The 17,172-nt window shown below is 34.8% G+C and overlaps 2 protein-coding genes across 2 annotated transcripts in view; one reads left to right on the forward strand and one right to left on the reverse strand.

The window, feature by feature from the left end:
* MALRD1 (MAM and LDL receptor class A domain containing 1) overlaps window positions 1–17,172 on the forward strand; it is a 518,391-nt gene that overhangs the window by 223,957 nt on the left and 277,262 nt on the right. The window contains exon 27 of the mRNA XM_020872693.2: window positions 1,866–2,154. Within this exon, the coding sequence (XP_020728352.2) occupies window positions 1,866–2,154 (289 nt within the window). The remainder of the gene's footprint in view (window positions 1–1,865; window positions 2,155–17,172) is intronic.
* LOC110124220 (ataxin-3-like) lies at window positions 3,166–4,499 on the reverse strand. The gene has a single exon (XM_070471833.1). The coding sequence runs from the start codon at window positions 4,269–4,271 to the stop codon at window positions 3,402–3,404; it is 870 nt and encodes a 289-aa protein (XP_070327934.1). The 5' UTR covers window positions 4,272–4,499; the 3' UTR covers window positions 3,166–3,401.

Genomic DNA, 17,172 nt, shown 5'->3' on the forward strand with positions numbered 1-17,172 from the left:
TGTTTGTGTTTAGATGTTTGTTTGCATGTTAACCCAATGGTATCATTCAGAAAATGGCCTCAAGAAGATACAGAAGTATTTCTGTGACATAAAACATATGCCTTATGCTTTCTGTGCAAATAAGACAAAACAAGGCAGAATACTGGGAAGACCATGTGTGTGACTGCAGGGGCTTCAGACAGACGTGTGCTATTGCCTGTTGGATAGTTTCCTTTCTTGCCTTTTGACACTGCTCAACAGACTGGCCTCAGACCCTTTTTTAAAATTAATTTTTAATGGAATATAGTTGCTTTACAATGTTGCATTAGCTTTCTGCTGTACGTGAAGTGAATCAGCTCTGTTGGTATTTAGTTGCAAAGTCACGTCAGACTCTTTTGCAGCCCCATGGCTCCTCTCCATGAGATTTCTCAGGCAAACATATTGGAGTGGATTGCCATTTCCTTCTGCAGAGGATCTTCACAACCCAGGGATGGAACCCATGTCTCCTGAATTGGCAGGTGGATTGTTTACCACTGAGCCACCAGGGGAGCCCCCTGGAATCAGCTCTACATACACGTACATCCCCTCCTTTTTAAATTTTCTTCCTATTTAGGTCACTACAGAGCACTGGGTAGAGTTCCATGTGCTGGGCGGTAGGTTCTCATTCGTTATCTGTTTATACAGAGCATCAGTGGTGTAAACATGTCAGTCCCCATCAGACACCTTTTGTTTCTCACTGTGTGCCACTCAGGTTTGACCAGTCCTCCCAGAACAGGCCACGGTGGTCACAGAGTTCATGTTTTCCTACGTTAATGGGTTAATCAATAGAATAACATTTTTGGATCATAGAGTATTAGCTGAAGTTTGGGTATTATTCATCAGCTAGGAAATTTGCATAGATTGACTTCACAGAGCTTACCTCCTGATGCTGTTTGAAAGTATGCATTATGTATATTGTTTAATCATAATTAATTAATTAATTAATCTTTACTCTTTAAGCACGTTCATTTCCCTTTTCTAGAATATAATATCCATGAGTACCAGTGTTTCTAAAATGTTATTTTCCTGCATGAAGATCATGCACCGTTAGTTTTCCCTCACTCCTAAAAATGACAAGCCAAAAGCTTAAAACCACCGAGTCCCTGCTATTCCTAACTCATACTCCTTTTTTTTTTTAGAATTTCCCCTAACTTTCTCCATCAGTGTTTTAGTCACCAAAAATCTGGTAACTCCATATTTGAAACATTGAGATGTTAATCCCTGGAAATACTCATATTAATTTTTACTTGGGGGTAAAACTCAAGTCTACTCTTCTAAAACATTTCAAGTAAAATTTAGAAATTGCTATTCTGGTGGTTTTGCTATGTATAGTAGAGCCCTGAGGACCTTGTAGAACTGAAAATGTGTTTCAAGTATAAGAATGTGGTGGAATAAGCAATCAAGTACTCTGCTGTTTCGAAGAAAATGATTTAAGTTTCATGAGATGGGAAATGATTTTCTTTAGTACCTGATGTTTCTTAATCATGAAAAATCTTTCTATGTAATATAGCACTTTTTAATGATATCTTTATCCCTTCAAGAATAGATTTTAAGAGTTTGTGGAGGAATCCTACTTTTATAAGTCACAAAAAGAAAGTAAACACTGCTCATTTTTTCAACTAAATTCTTGCTTGGTCCTCACTGTACTACATTCCATGTTTTGCAGCATATGATTTAAGGCTGGACTAGCTTCATTCATTGATAGAGCATTCACTAAGCAATAAAACATACAGATCCATTTTTCCTCCCAGAATCTGTTAAGAAAAGAGAGGACAACATGATATAATTGAAAATAAGATGAAATTAATTGTACTAATTATTTATAACATTTCTGTTCTTGGTTGCAGATAATTTTTCACTATCACATGTATGGACATGGCATTGGTGCACTCACCTTGATCCAGGTATCTGTCTCAAACCAAACGAAGGTCCTGCTTAACCTCACTGTAGAACAAGGCAATTTCTGGCAGCGGAAAGAACTAGCCCTATCTGGTGATGAGGACTTCCAACTCAAATTTGAAGGCCGAGTTGGGAAGGGCCACCGTGGTGATATTGCACTGGACGACATTGTGCTTACAAAGAACTGTCTACCTTCCCATCACTCCATGAAAGAATTCTCAGTGCCTCTTCCAACAAGTACGTTTTGATTTATTTAGTTCGTGCTTTTACAGAGTGGTAGATGGGAAGGAAGGAAATGGAAAAGAAGTGACCTAGACACCTAGTAAATTATTCTTTTCATAAGGAAATATCTTTTTGAATCTAAAATGGTATCTTTTAAGCCTTTACTCATGAACTTGTCTTCCAAGTGTTTCTCCAAGCTTTGGTGTACTTACCAATTCCTGAATCCTTAGTTTAATCAGTATCTTCTTAGATCAATAAAATAAGGCTCCTTTGTTTTCAGTTTGATTCAGATTTTAGTCCTAAATAAAGATCATTCACTCTTAATAAAATGTAATAATGTCAAGAACAGATTTATTCCATTTTAATTAGATGCTAGTGTGGTTATGTTATATACTTTATTCTCTTCAGACAAATACTTTATTCATTTGAAGGGAATGGCAACCCACTCCAGTATTCTTGCTGGAGAATTCCATGGACAGAGGAGCCTGGTGGGTTATATAGTCCATTGAGTCACAAAGAGTCAGACATGACTGACCGACTAACACTCACTTATTCATTTGAATGGTTGGATTTATATATTTAAGTCATTAAGATGATTGACTATGTCCATCCATTCACCTAAAAATATTTGGGTAATTTTTCTTAATAATTAGATTAAAATGTTGACTTGATAGATGTCCAATATAATACATAGATTGACAGTGTTATAAGATGTGGAAATAGTAAGTAGCATTAATCCCTATAATATATTAGAGGTATGAAATGAAAATAAATACAGTATATAGTGTTAAGACAGCAAAAGAACATTTTATCAATTGATAACATGATATATATTAATATTTAAACCATGAGTTTGGAGAAGAAAATAAAAATGCCATTCCTTTTGTATATAAATTACATATTGTAAGTAAGAAACAAAAGTGCTTTAAGAAGAATGAACTAATTTATTTGTGCTGACTTATGGTGGGTGGAATGGGGAACAGTGCCATTTCTGCCTTGACTTCCTCATTCATTTCAAAGGGACTGTTTTGTTTTGTTTTTTTAACTATTTTAAATTTCTTTAATTGCTGAATGCCTCTTTGGCTAGTGTTTGGAGGATCATTTTTGAGTCCTACAACTGATGTATTTTTCTACCCTCTCATTGTTTTGTTTGCAAACCACCTAAGTCTTTTTTCCTCTGTTGGAAATTGTTCTGTTTGACACATTACCAAAATGGACCCTATGCTGTAATCACACAGGACAATATTGGAAAGACTGAATATCTAAATGATTTGTGAAAGGTATGACTTTTTTCCTTCTGTTTTGAGATTACTTCTAACAGTTTCTAAAGACATGGTCACAGCTGCCTGAAGCATGTCTTCTTCACTCATAGAATCTCCTAGATCACTGTCTGGTGCTTCAGAACTTGTGCTCGACTTTTCACACAGATTTGTAAGCTGTCCTGGTGGAGCTTGTTGCTGCTGCTTTTCAAAGTAGGCTTCTCTTCTCTTCTGTAGCTCTTCTGAAGTAGGATGTGAACCCGATGTCTGTGGGATATCTTGACATCTATTTCTGGAAGTACCTTGCATACTGAGCTGAATGGCCCTGCGGAGATCGGCTTCTTCATCTTCCATGTCAATTTCTTGGCAACTTAGTGCCAGAGCCCTCTGCAAGTCCTCCTCATCCTCGTCTAACATACTTGTCCCATCATTTACTTCTAAGACGTGTTCTAGATCTGTTTTCTGGACTCTCTGTTCTTTAAGTTGTGCTAATTCTTCTCCAATAAGTTTTGGTCGATGCATCTGTTGGACCCTGATCATCTGTAGAAGTTGGTCAGCTTCGCAATCTGGCAGATCACCCTTAACAACAAATATAGAGTAACCTTCCTGTTGTAACTGAGCCAAGAAAAGTGCAAGGTATGTGTCTGATATTAATTCTGGACCCGTCAAAAGAGAATTCAAGTTGAACCACTGTTTTCCTAATTTTCTAACTGTAAACCAGTGTTCTTTATAGTTGCATATAAATGATCTTTCATTTATGGGATCAATCCTGAGTCTCTGGTACTCTGGACTGTTAAACAGGATTAGTTCTAAACGCCAAACTTTCAAGGCATTGCTTATAACTTGAATAGAGAAAAAGCCACTGTCATCCATATTTCCAGAAGGCTACTGCAAAAATGTGCGATAGTCTTCACTAGTAACTCCTCCTTCTGCCATTCTCATCCTCTCTTCCTCATCTAGCTGATGTGCAATTGAAGATAATTCCACAGGGCTGAAGTATTCTCCTTGCAGTAGGTTATTCAAGCAATGTTGAGCACAAAGTGAGCCTTCTTGTTTTTCGTGGAAGATGGACTCCATGTTTATTTGTCTGGAGCCAACGGCCCCTGCCCAAAGGGAGTGTTTTAATTTGGTTAAGAGTATGTTTCTAGATAAATGTTTCCCCACTGACACATAATTAAGTCAGGATGTTTGCTTCAAGTTTCCAGCACTATATGGAATAGTACAGAGGAAAACAAACATTTCAAAATTGTGTTGAGGTGTATATATATACTAACAAGTGATAGTGAAAGTCGCTCAGTTGTGTCTGACTCTGCAACCCCATGAACTATACAGTCCATGGAATTCTCCAGGCCAGAATACTGGAGTGGGTAGCCTTTCCCTTCTCCAGGAGATCTTCCCAACCCAGGGATGGAATGCAGGTCTCCCATTATTGCAAGAGGATTCTTTACCAGCTGAGCCATCAGGGAAGCCCAGATACTAACAAGAATTAAATGTAAAAGCGTTTCAGATACCTCAGAATAATCTACTTCTTGAGAAAAGCTTCACCTTCTTTCTCTGTAGGCGATCTGATGACAGCTATACTAGCTTTTGTCCAGGTCTGACCTTTTAAATAGTAAATTTTTGATCATAATAAAAAGTAATCTCACAGCATCCAAGTAACAAGACAGCAAAACTTTTATGTAGAACCACTTTAAACTTCAATGAACAACTACTAAGTGGGGTGTCAGAGGAACAAACCAATCCCATTGGGAATTTTAAATTCTTAAACCTGTGAAGTCTGGAATGAAGTTTCTTAAAAATAAAAAGGCTTCCAAAAGGAAAATTTTAAAGTATGTACAAAGTGGTATATATCATATATTAATTGTAAAATTAAGGGTGCATGTTCATATCACTAGAGTTCTTTGTATATGCTGATGCTATTGGAGATATTCTATTAAAGGGAAGTGGGAGGGGGGACTGGGATGGGGAGTACATGTAAATCCATGGCTAATTCATATCAATGTATAACAAAAACTACTGTAATGATGTAAAGTAATTAGCCTCCAACTAATAAAAATTAAAAAAAAAAAAAGTTTTGATGAATAGAAATTGAGATTCTGCTCTTAAGAATATCTCATTGTTGTAGGGGAGAATAGGAAAACCATTTCAAAAACCACCTAATATTAGGTTAGATATAATAAAGTTCCAGTAGAGAGTATATATATACTGTTGTGTATGTATGTGTTTAAACATATTTCAGGGAGTGTCCTGGACAAATTTTTAAAAAGCCAAACTGCTTTTTATTAGTCTTCATCAAAGTTGGTGCAAGAGAATTCAGCAATATCATGAACTTTTAACAGAAGTATAATGCAAGCCGCTAATGTAAGCTACTTGTGTAATTTATATATGCTAGAAGTTATGTTTAGAAAAAGCAAAGTTAATTTTTAGAATATATTTTGCCATTTCCTTTTCCAGGGGATCTTCCTGACATAGGAACTGAACCTGAATTTCCTGCATTGCAGGCAGATTCTTTACTGACTGAACTACAAGGGAAATGCTGAATTAACTCAATATGCCCCAAGTATTATCATTTAACACAAAAACTATGTAAGATAATAATGAAGTATTTTATATTCTTATTTTCAGACTTAGCCTTTAAAATCCAGTGTATATTTTACAACTGCAACCCACCTCAATTTGGATTAGCCACATTTTGATTACTTGATAGCTACGCATTCTATCCCAGTGTACAAGAGATGAAGTAGATACTGGACGGCACTTTTATGTCTGACAATTGGGTTCCATTATTTGGGGTCCAATTTGTGAATTCCAAAGAATTTCAGTTCTATTCTTATTTAAACAGAAGCAAAAATATACCCCTAGTCTAAATGGGAAAGCACAGGTAGGTACCATGTTCTGGTGAAGTAGGTACTAATTTCAGACATTCTTCTTACTAGCTATGTGTTGTACATCTTCTCTGAGACCCAATTTCCTCATCTGTTAAGCAAAGAGAACCTATTTCTTAAGTTCTTAAAATAAAAAGAGGTAATCACCTATATGGGCTTCCCAGGTGGTGCTAAGGTGAAGAGCAGGAGATATAAGAGATGTGGGTTTGATCCCTGGGTTGGGAAGATCTGTGGGAGAAGGGAATGGCATCCCACTCTAGTATTCTTGCCTGGAGAATCCCATGTACAGAGGAGCCTGGTGGGCTACGGTCCATAGGGTCACAAAGAATTGGACATGACTGAAGCGACTTAGCATATACACACTCAATCACCTATATAATTTACCTAGTCTCATGTCTGGCATATTCTCTTGTTTGGCATTTATTCAGTAAAAACTATGTCATTTTACATTATCTGATCTTTTGAGCACCTTACCAGTATTCCTTAGATGGTATAGACATTTGAGTGCGAACCTCCATTATTTGCATTTTATTAAGAATATATTTCTACCATGTGTTTTAGCAAAATGTTCTCTCTTGCAGACATCACAAGCATATAATTATTGTATATTACATTGTAATCATTTAACCTATTATTTATTGATACCTTTTTAATTTAGTAATTTTAATTTGTCATGAATAACGTGTATGTATATGTGTATCTTTGAAATGTTTCTCAGTACTGCAAAAACACTTAACCTGGAACTTTCACAGATAAATGAAGGATAAATGATATTCAGGCAGTGGCTATATCCACTATACTTCTGAAAGTGACTTTAGTTCATGCACACTTTTCATCTATATTCATGGGCGTAGGCTAATAATTCCGTCAAGGACAACTTAAAATAGAAAAAGACAAGAGGAGGCAAAACATATATATTTAGGAAGATGCAATTGAACCAAATCTGAAATTAGTGATTCTAATCAGTCAAATAAGAACCAGGGCTTTATTAGCAAAAGTAATATTAAAGGGTTATTATTGAGTCTTTAGAAGTTATATTTAAAAGCTTATTTTGATGGCAATTTTGTTAATTGCTAAATGATGATGGAGAAAAATAACTGTTTAATGAATTTTAATAAGAAAAAGACAACCAAGATTCCTCTTTTAAATGTCTGTATGGAGATTCAGCCACTATCATATTCTCTGTTATTGACCGATATTTAATAAAAATTTTAAGTATAATAAGGATAGAGACCAAGTCTTAATTTGTGTGTGCATGCACTTGTGTGTTTTAAGTAATTTATAAATATGAGTCATAAAACAATTATGTTTTAACATGACAATTAACTTTTGCTTAAAAGATACGTGTAAGGGAGTTTGAGGTCAACATGTACACAATGCCAAATTTACAATGGATAACCATCAAGGACCTACTGTATAGCACAGGGAAGTCTGGTCTCAATGTGATGTGGCAGCCTTGGTGGGAGGGGAATTTTGGGGGAGAATAGATACATGTATATGCATGGCTGAGTCACTCTGCTGTGCGCCTAAAACTATCACAACATTCTTAATCATCAGCTATACTCCAATATAAAATGAAAAGTTTAAAAAAGGCAGAAAAAAATGTATAAGGTAATGGAGCTTGAATGGATTAGCTTCCCTTTGAAGTCAAGTGTTTCCTTGAAATACTTGGGGGGAGTTTAAAAGGCTAGTACCTACTGATGAGAGTGCTGGCATAGCAACTCGAGTCTCTGGCTGGGAAATCTGGCTGATTATACTTGGCTCTGTAATTTAGTGAACTCTGTACCCAGGGTTTAGTGCTAAGTGCTTGTGTTCGGGGTTTAAAAAGATGAATTTGGACTTTTGTACTGCTTACTACTTACAAGGCGTCACCTGATCTACTTAACCTCTCTAATTCTTATCTTTCTTGTCCATAAAAATGGAGCTGTTGGAATCTACTAAGTTATCTGAAAAATAATTGAGATAATAATATATAGTATGTTTTAAGCAACCATTGGCATACAGTCAGTGTTTAGTACCTTTCCCTTTTTTCCTACCAGGTCTCTCCCTGCTGGGGAGATTGTGAAATTAAAGTGTGCATAAGTTGAAATTTCTTAAAAGCATGTTGTATACTTGTTATTTTTTTCTTCTTCATGTTCCATTCTTTGCTTAAAAATTCAGATTTTCTCTGACCCTCCTATTCTCTTCAAAGAATTTTCTCTCATAAAAGTCCCTAAATTGCTAAATTCTCTAGTTTCATTTGTTATTCATAATAAACAATGGAGAGGAAAGAAGTGGGTCTAAGATTCAAGGAAGTTGATGACTTGCGTATGTGTGGGTGGGGGCAGAGGAAAGTTCATTTTAAATATACAAGCTTACTCCAACCAGTGTTTATTTCCAAGTTAATATTTTCCCAGTAAAATATCTCTTGATTTTTGGTACTCAAATTCATGGAATGCCTATAGTTCACTCTGGTTTTTATGTTTCTGTTTTTTAATTTTAATTAAAAAGTTTTAATTTTTATGTTTCCAATATTTATATTGGAAACTATATTTGCACTACTAAACACTGAGAATGCTGTTTAAGCAACATATTGTACAGGAAAAATCTCAAGTTCTGTTCCAAATACAGTCAATAGACAATGAGATTTTGAAAATTTCATGCAGTGACCATACAGAGGAAGTTCATCATGGACACTGCTCTGGTTAGGGGAAGCATGAGAGTAATATACACACTGTAAAATATTATTTCATTTGTGCATTTGTTCTGAATATGTTTTTTCAGTGCATATTTTTGTCTAATTTGAACAATAAATTCCTCCAGAAATTGAGAAAATGTTGAAAAAAATTGAAAGCGAAAACAAAAGAGATTTCAGTGTAAGAGACGATAAAGGCAATTATAATGTTAACCAATGAGAGTTGGTTCTGCAAAGGTAGACTTAAAGAATAATTGAGAGGGACTTCCCTGTTGGTCCAGTGGTTGAGACCTTGCCTTCCAATGCAGGATGTGTGAGTTCGATCCCTGTTCAAGGAGCTAAGATTCCCACATGCCTCTCAGCCAAAAAACCAAACCATAGAAACAATACTGTAACAAATTCAATAAAGACTTTAAACCAGTCCACATCAAAAAAAAAAATCTTTAACAAAATTATTGAAGTGCATATATCTTACTGAAGGATTTGCTATTAAGTTTGTTCCTGTAAACATATTATGTTAGTCTAAGGAAAACTCAGACACTAACTAATTAAAATGATAGACATCATTGGCTTGAAAGAATTTATGGCTCTTATAATTGCAGGGATAAACGTAATACCTTAATTGGTGTTCCTCTGTGTTTCATTTGCATTTTTAGAACTTAGTTGGGGTTAGATGAGTAGATTGTGTAATGCATAATAATTTTTCACACTTAAATAAGGTGAAATTGGCTATGGATACAGCATTTTAAAACAGAACATCTGGGACTTCACTGGCAGTCCAGTGCTTAAAGACTTCACCTTCCAATGAGGAGGTGCAGGTTTAATCCTTGGTCAGGGAGCTAGGATTCCACATGCCACGAGGTCAGAATCTGAAAGCATAAAACAGAAGCATTGTTATCACAAGTTCAGTAAAGATTTTAAAATGGTCCACATAAAAAAAAATTTTTAAAGATAAATGGAACATCTGAATTTTAGAAACATATTTTTAACTATGAAGGAAGGAACTATACTATAAGTTTTCAAGGAGGCATGATGGTAGATACATTTGGGCAACACTTGGACTTGTGAGGGTTCTGATTTGAATGCCTGGGGATGGACTGGGACTTTTAAAGTCTGAAAGCTGTACTTCTTTTGTGCTACCTGGGTCTATTGAAAAGAACAAATACCTGTCTCATGTTCATGCATATAATCATAAATCAAAAAAAAATTATGGAATCCTATTTTTTTATGTATTTGTTCCAAGTAGAACAAAATTTTCCTCACTATAGCTGGAAGGCACCCATCAAGCCCCATTCTTTTTCATGTCCCAAGTCTCTCTATTGCTAGTGATGACTATATTTTACAAATTTTCTTTCTTCTAATTTCAGATATAATAGAACAGATATTGTGTAAGTTCTATACATTTTGGATAAAGAAATTTGTTCCTTAGTTTTCATTTTATTTATTATTTAAGTTTTTAGATTCCACATGTAAGTGGTACCATACAGTATTTGTCTTTTGCTGTCTGACTACTTTCTCTTAGTATCAGTTCAGTCGCTCAGTCATGTCTAACTCTGTGACCCCACGGACTGCAGCATGCCAGGCTTCCCAGTCCATCACCAACTCCTGGAGGTTGCTCAAACTCATGTCCATTGAGTCGGTGATGCCATCCAACCATCTCATCCTCTGTTGTCCCCTTCTCCTCGCACCTTCAATCTTTCCCAGCATCAGGGTCTTTTCCAATGAGTCAGTTCTTCATATCAGGTGGCCAAAGTATTGGAGTTTCAGCTTCAGCATCATTTAGCATAATACCTTCTAAGATCATCCATGGTGTTGCAAATGGCAAGATTTTATTCTTTTTTATGGCTGAGTAGTATTCCATTGTGTGTGTGCATAAATAAATTTAAATATATGATATCATTATATGTTATTTAAACACATCTTAGAATATTTTAGATGATAGTAAGAATATAATAATAAAATAGTACTAATGCTGCATATTATTAATTATATTACATATTAGTTAACAATGGCATAATATCAGTTTTAAAACTCCCTATTTAGTAAGGCAACTAATGAATTTTCATTTATAATTCATTCTTTCCTATAGTTTTACTACAGTATAATTATTATACAGTTAATTACGTAAAAGTAAGTGCTCTTGTCTAAACCAGGTATCATTATTTATTGAGTCATCCAGTATTGGAACTGTGGTAGTCTGCTTTTTGTTCTGAAATAGCCATTTTCTTTTTCTTCTTGTGGTATATAGATAGCCCTATATTTAGACAGGCATATAGTTAAATGTTTCATTGCTGCAATAAATACAAAATAGCATTATTTCCATAGACTGAAAGATTCAATAATATATTGTAACTGGGCATTTAATATGTTTGATGCTATTGAAAATTATAATTTTTTTTTAAAGTGGTATCTTTAAATTTTTGTTTTCTATTTGTTTTGAGGATAGAAGAGTGGTTGATTTTTAAAATATTAATTTGTTTATGGTAGGGATAAATACATATTTGTTTGTTTGTTTAGTTGCCAAGTTGTGTCTGACTCCTGTGACCGTATGGACTGGAGTCTGCCAGGCTCCTCTGTCCATGAGATTTTCCTAGCAAGAATACTGGAAAGGGTAGTCATTTTTTACTCCAAGGGATTTGGGTAGAAAAGCAGTTGATTTTTAAAATATTAACCTTGTTTATGGTAAGGATAAACACATATTTAGGTAATCTTTAATTTTTCTTGGTGATGTTTTATAGTTTTTATGGAAGGAGCTTTTATTATATAATACTTTAAATGCTAAAGGCAAATGATATTTTCAAAAATAGTCTCTTAAAATTTAATTTTCTATTTCTTTTTGTTACTGGTATACACTTATACCCTTATCAACTCATTTTTAATTGAGGAAAAAACTATATTTCTCAGCTTCCCTTGCAGTGAATGTGATTAAATTTTAGCCAATGGACTCTGAATAGACACTACATGTACCCTATAGATTGTACATTAAAAGACAGAAACATTCTCTCCATTTCCCTTCTCTTTTTACCAGCTGGTTGGAAAGTAGATGTGATGGCAGGAGCTAAAGTTTGATCTTAGTTTGTGAGGTTGAGTAATTGCCTCTTAAGCATGTGACAGATAGAAGGGGTCTGGTCCCCTAGACTGCAAAGAATAGAACATTAGCCTGTGGTTGTTTAGCCGTGAGAGGGGGAAAAAAACCCTCTTGTTTTGTCACTGTTGTCTTTTGATTTGGGACAGCAGCCCAATCTATATCTTAATAAAGGAATTTGTTATTTTCAATTGCTACATGCTGTGTCATTATGATGTTTATTTGGATGTTGGCTTGTCTCTAGTTATTCTTAGAGGATCTCTAATTTTCCACCTGTCACCAAGAAAGATGTTCTATGATCTCTGTTTTGGCAGTTGGTCTCTTGGAAAGTCAATTCTGGGAGTCATTCCTGTGGGAACTCAACACACATCACTCCTCCAACTATTTCAGCAGTTTCTCAGAGATATAATTCTCAGTATCAAATCACTTTCTGTTTAAAATATTTAGGGTGATTTGGGTTATCTGCTTTTAAATGCTGATTGATCTCAGCATTTGGTACCAACGGTTTGACTTTATTGTTTGCATTAGTTGTATTTGTATGAATTTTCTAAATGTGCCATTCTGATTCTAATAAGCCAGTGCCAAATGTCACTTAAAAACCTTACTTGCCAGATTTGATTTCAACCTCTATTATAATTCTGCAGTCTGGTAAGTCACACTCTGTGTCTTTTTTTTTTTTTTTTGTCTGTATCAGCCTCCTGCCTACAAGCAAAAAGAAATTTCTTTAGGGTCATAGCAGCAACACTCTGAATTTCTGATCAAACCTGAAACAAAGAATTGAAAGTTCTGAGCCAATTAGTTCTTTTTATAAACTCTCTGGCTATGAACTCCAATGTAGCCAACTAACTCCCAATAATGCCTGAATTTCTTATGCATTTCATACTGTACTATGGAGACTACCACTTAGATTTCTACTGTTTTGCTTTCAATGGACACTTTTTTAGATAACTATGGGTGATATTTAAATGATAGCTGAGGGATGTCCCTGGTGGCTCAGATGGTAAAGAATCTGCCTGCAGTGCAGAGACCTGGGTTCGATCCCTGGGTCAGGAAGATCCCCTGGAGAAGGAAATGGTCACCCACTCCAGTATTCTTGCTTGGGAAATCCCACGGACAGAGGAGCAGGCTACAGTCCATGGGGTCACAAAAGAGTCAGACACAACGGAGCAACTAACACTTTCATATCAGCTTTTTACTGATTAATGATTATCTCATTTCCTATTAAATGACTAGTAATAGATATTGTTACATAATTCTCAAATATGTGTTTTTGTATCTTAAATATTTTCCTTTGCATTTACAATTTGGTTATTGGGAACTCTAAAACAAATCACTACATTTATATTCTCTTAAATAATATATGTTTGTGTTTCTCATAAGCTTGATCCTTATTGAAATATTTATATCATAAGCAAAGTTAGAAATTACAGCATTATTGGCATTATCTTGGTTGTCAAGGTAAAATTAAGCTGTTTCTACTGTTTGAGCCCTAAAAGTATATTCTGGTTAAATAAAAACCAAGAAAGATTGTGTGATAAGCTATTTTAATGGTTGGATGTAAGTGAAACAACACATTACATTTCTCTTGGAAGAAAAATATGATTGTGTGAAATCAAATATATTTTATGTCCCAATGCACTTAATATGTTGGAAAATTTCAGCTTCACTTGAAATGCCAGTTGGCTGTACCCTACTGATGTAGTGGTGGAGAGAGGTGCAGTTTAATTTTTAACTATATCATTGTTCCAAGAACATGTCCTTTATTCAATTTAGGATTTTTGTTTCCAAATAAATCATTTCTATTAATTTGTGGAAAGGATAATGGGAATTAGCATATCCAAGTGCTATTATTATTATTATTATTCTTTTTCAAATTTTTGGTTGTGCTGGGTCCTCGTTGCCGCACTGGCTTTTCTCTAGCTGCCACGCATGGGCTTCTCATTGCAGTGGCTTCTCTCGTTGCAGAGCGTGGTTTCTAGGACCCACAGGCTTCGGTAGTTGCCACATGTGGACTCGGTAGTTGTGGCTCCTGGGATCTAGAGCACAGGCTTAGTTGCACAATACCTCTGCATTTACCAGAGTTCCCAGCCCTGGTAACCACCATTCTGCTCCTGTCTCTATGAATTTGATTACTCTAGGTACCTCATGTAAGTGGAATCATACAGTATTTTAAGATACTATTTTTGAAACTAGGTTGCTCTGTATAGGAATCAAATAGTAAATTACTAGCACAAGTAACTGTATCCTGACCACTTTTTCTATTGTATTATGGTTAATATCCAATATTAGTTTCAGATGTACAACTGAAACTATGATAATTCAGTGCCCTATACATCATGAGATGACTACCACCATAAGTATAGTTACCATCTGTCACTATACACAGTTGTTAACAGTAATGATTGTATTCCATATGCTGTGTGTTTCATCTCTATCACATTTATTCTATAGCTGGAAGTTTCTATGTCTTAATCCTTTTTACCTGTTTTGTCCTTCGACCCAACCCAAGTCCCTCTGGTTTTGTTTTCTGTGTCTGTGAGTCTGTTTCTGTTTTGTTTGTTCATTTGTTTTGGTTTTTTGAGATTCCACCTATCAGTGAAATCATATATTATCAGTTATTCTCTGTTCTACTTGCTTTACTTAATACCCTCTAGGCCTATCTATGTTGCTGCAAATGATCGCGTTTCAATTTTTTTATGGCTGAGTCATATTGACAATTTCTCTGTCCATTTATTGATAGACACTTAGGTTACATCCATATTTTGGCTATTGTAAAATAGTGCTGAAATAAAGAAAGGAGTGCATATATCTTTTTGAATTAGTGTTTTTGTTTTCTTCATATAAACACATAGAAATTGAATTTCTGGTTTGTATGATAGTTCTTTTTTTCTTTACTTTTCAGGTATCTCCATAGTATTTTCCATCATGTATGGAACAATTTGCATTCCCACCAATAATGATAAGGGTTCCCTTCTCCTCCATCCTTACCAACACTTGATTCTTGCTTTTTGATGATAGCCATTGTGACAGGTGTGAGGTGACATCCTGTGTTTTTAAATTGCATTTCCCTGATGGTTGGTGATATTGAGCATCTTTTGGCCATCTGTATTCATCTTTTGGGAAAATGTCTATTCAGCTCCTCTGATCATTTTTTAATAGGTATCTTTGTTTTGTTTGTAATATCGAGTTGTAAGACTTCTTTATATATTTTGGATAGCAACACTTTATCCAGTATATCATTTGCAAATATCTACTCCAATTCAGTAGGGGGCATTTTTTAAAATTTCTTTTCAGCACTTTAAGTACATCCTGGTACTCTCTTGTAACTTATAAAGTTTCTGCTAAAAAATAAGCTGATAGTGAAGATTTTCTCTTTTTTACTGGTGTTCCAAGTTACATGAAATAGGATAGGCTTCTCTGTATTTATTCTGCTTAAGAGTCAGTGAACTTTCAGAACCTAAGAATTGAGGTTCTACATAAATTCCCAAACATTCTAAGCTATTATGTCTTAGAATATTACTTGTTCCTCATTCAATCTTTTCTGTCCTCTGGATCTCTGCTAAAACTTACGTAGGGTTTTCTCATCTTTTCCTTTAAAAAAATTTATTACTTAGATATAGTGCTAGGTACAGGTTTTCAGCATACAGTTGACCCTTGAACCACACAGAGGACGGAGGCACCAACCTCCTGCACAGTTGAAAACTCTTGTACTATTATCTCTGCCTCAAAAACAAAGGAATTAATAAATGATTCATCCAAGGGCAGAGGGCTGAAACAGTTTGGATAGAATCATCACCCAACCATGATTCTTTTGATTCCACATATTGTGATATCTAATCAAATACAAACTTTTCCCCAGATTTAATTTACAGATCTGTAAAATGAAAATATAGGCACTACATTTTTGAAGAAATCCACATCTAAGTGGATCCCAGCAGTTCAAACCAGTTGTTCAAGGGTCAACTACGTAATTCAATGAATTTTGACAAATGCTTACACTGTTGTTAACCAAACCACTTTGAAATACTGAAAATTCCCTTCACCCCAGAAATTTTCTTTGTTCTCTTTCTCAGTAACACTGCCCCCCATTCCTCCAAAAGCAATCGAAGTTCTAAAGTATTTCTCCACATAGTAGATTTGCCTGTCATGAGCATCCCATCAATGCTGTGTTTGGCTCCTTTTGCTTATATAAGGTTTTTAAAATTTATCCATATTAGAGAGTGTGTTACTCATTTGCTTATTTTTTCCATGAATAGATGGATAAAATAGGCAAATTGAATAAATAAATATGATATATTGTATTGTATGAATATGTCATAAGGTGTTTATTCATTCCGTTGATAAACACATGGTTATTTCAACTTATTGGATATTGTGAATTAAACTGTTGGGAAAATTTGCGTACCCATCTATTTGTCAATATGTGTTTTTTCCTTGTAAATATCTGGAACTGTGGACGCTTGGTCATTAGACGGATGTATGTTTTACTTTATGAAAAAACAACCAAACCTTTTTCAAAATGATTTTATAACACCACCAGCAGTGTATGAAATTGCCAGCTGCTACTCATTCTAACTAACATTTGTTTTGTCTGTCTTTTTAATTGTAGCACTTCTAATGGGTATGAAATGGTATCTCTTTGTAGTTTCAGTTTACTTTTCCCTCATGATTTTTAATTGTGCTTTTGGCCACCTGTGTATATTGCTCTATGGAGTGCCTATTTAAGTTTTTTTTCTTTTTCATTTTTTAAACATCTTGTATGCTTAATATTAAGATATAGATATTAAGTTTAATATTGTTATAGATATTTAATATTAAGTTATAGAATTTTTATATACTCAGGATATAAGTATCAGCATATATATATTGTAAAACTTTTTTTATTCAAACTGAATGTCTTAGTTCTTTAATGGTATCTTAATGATGAGAAATGTCCAATTTATCAGTTTTTTTTTTCCTCTCTAAGGAATCTTTCCTTATCCAAAGTCACAAAGTATTCTTCCATGTTTTCTCATTAGTTTTAGAGCTTTAACTTCTATACTTAGGTCTCTGACTTGTCAATATTATGTATGGTGTTCCAACATCATTTGCTGAAATGATTTTTGTTTGCCTATTGATTACCTGGAAGCT

This window comes from Odocoileus virginianus, chromosome 9, assembly GCF_023699985.2.
Source record: "Odocoileus virginianus isolate 20LAN1187 ecotype Illinois chromosome 9, Ovbor_1.2, whole genome shotgun sequence".
In the NCBI taxonomy this organism is placed as follows: domain Eukaryota; kingdom Metazoa; phylum Chordata; class Mammalia; order Artiodactyla; family Cervidae; genus Odocoileus; species Odocoileus virginianus.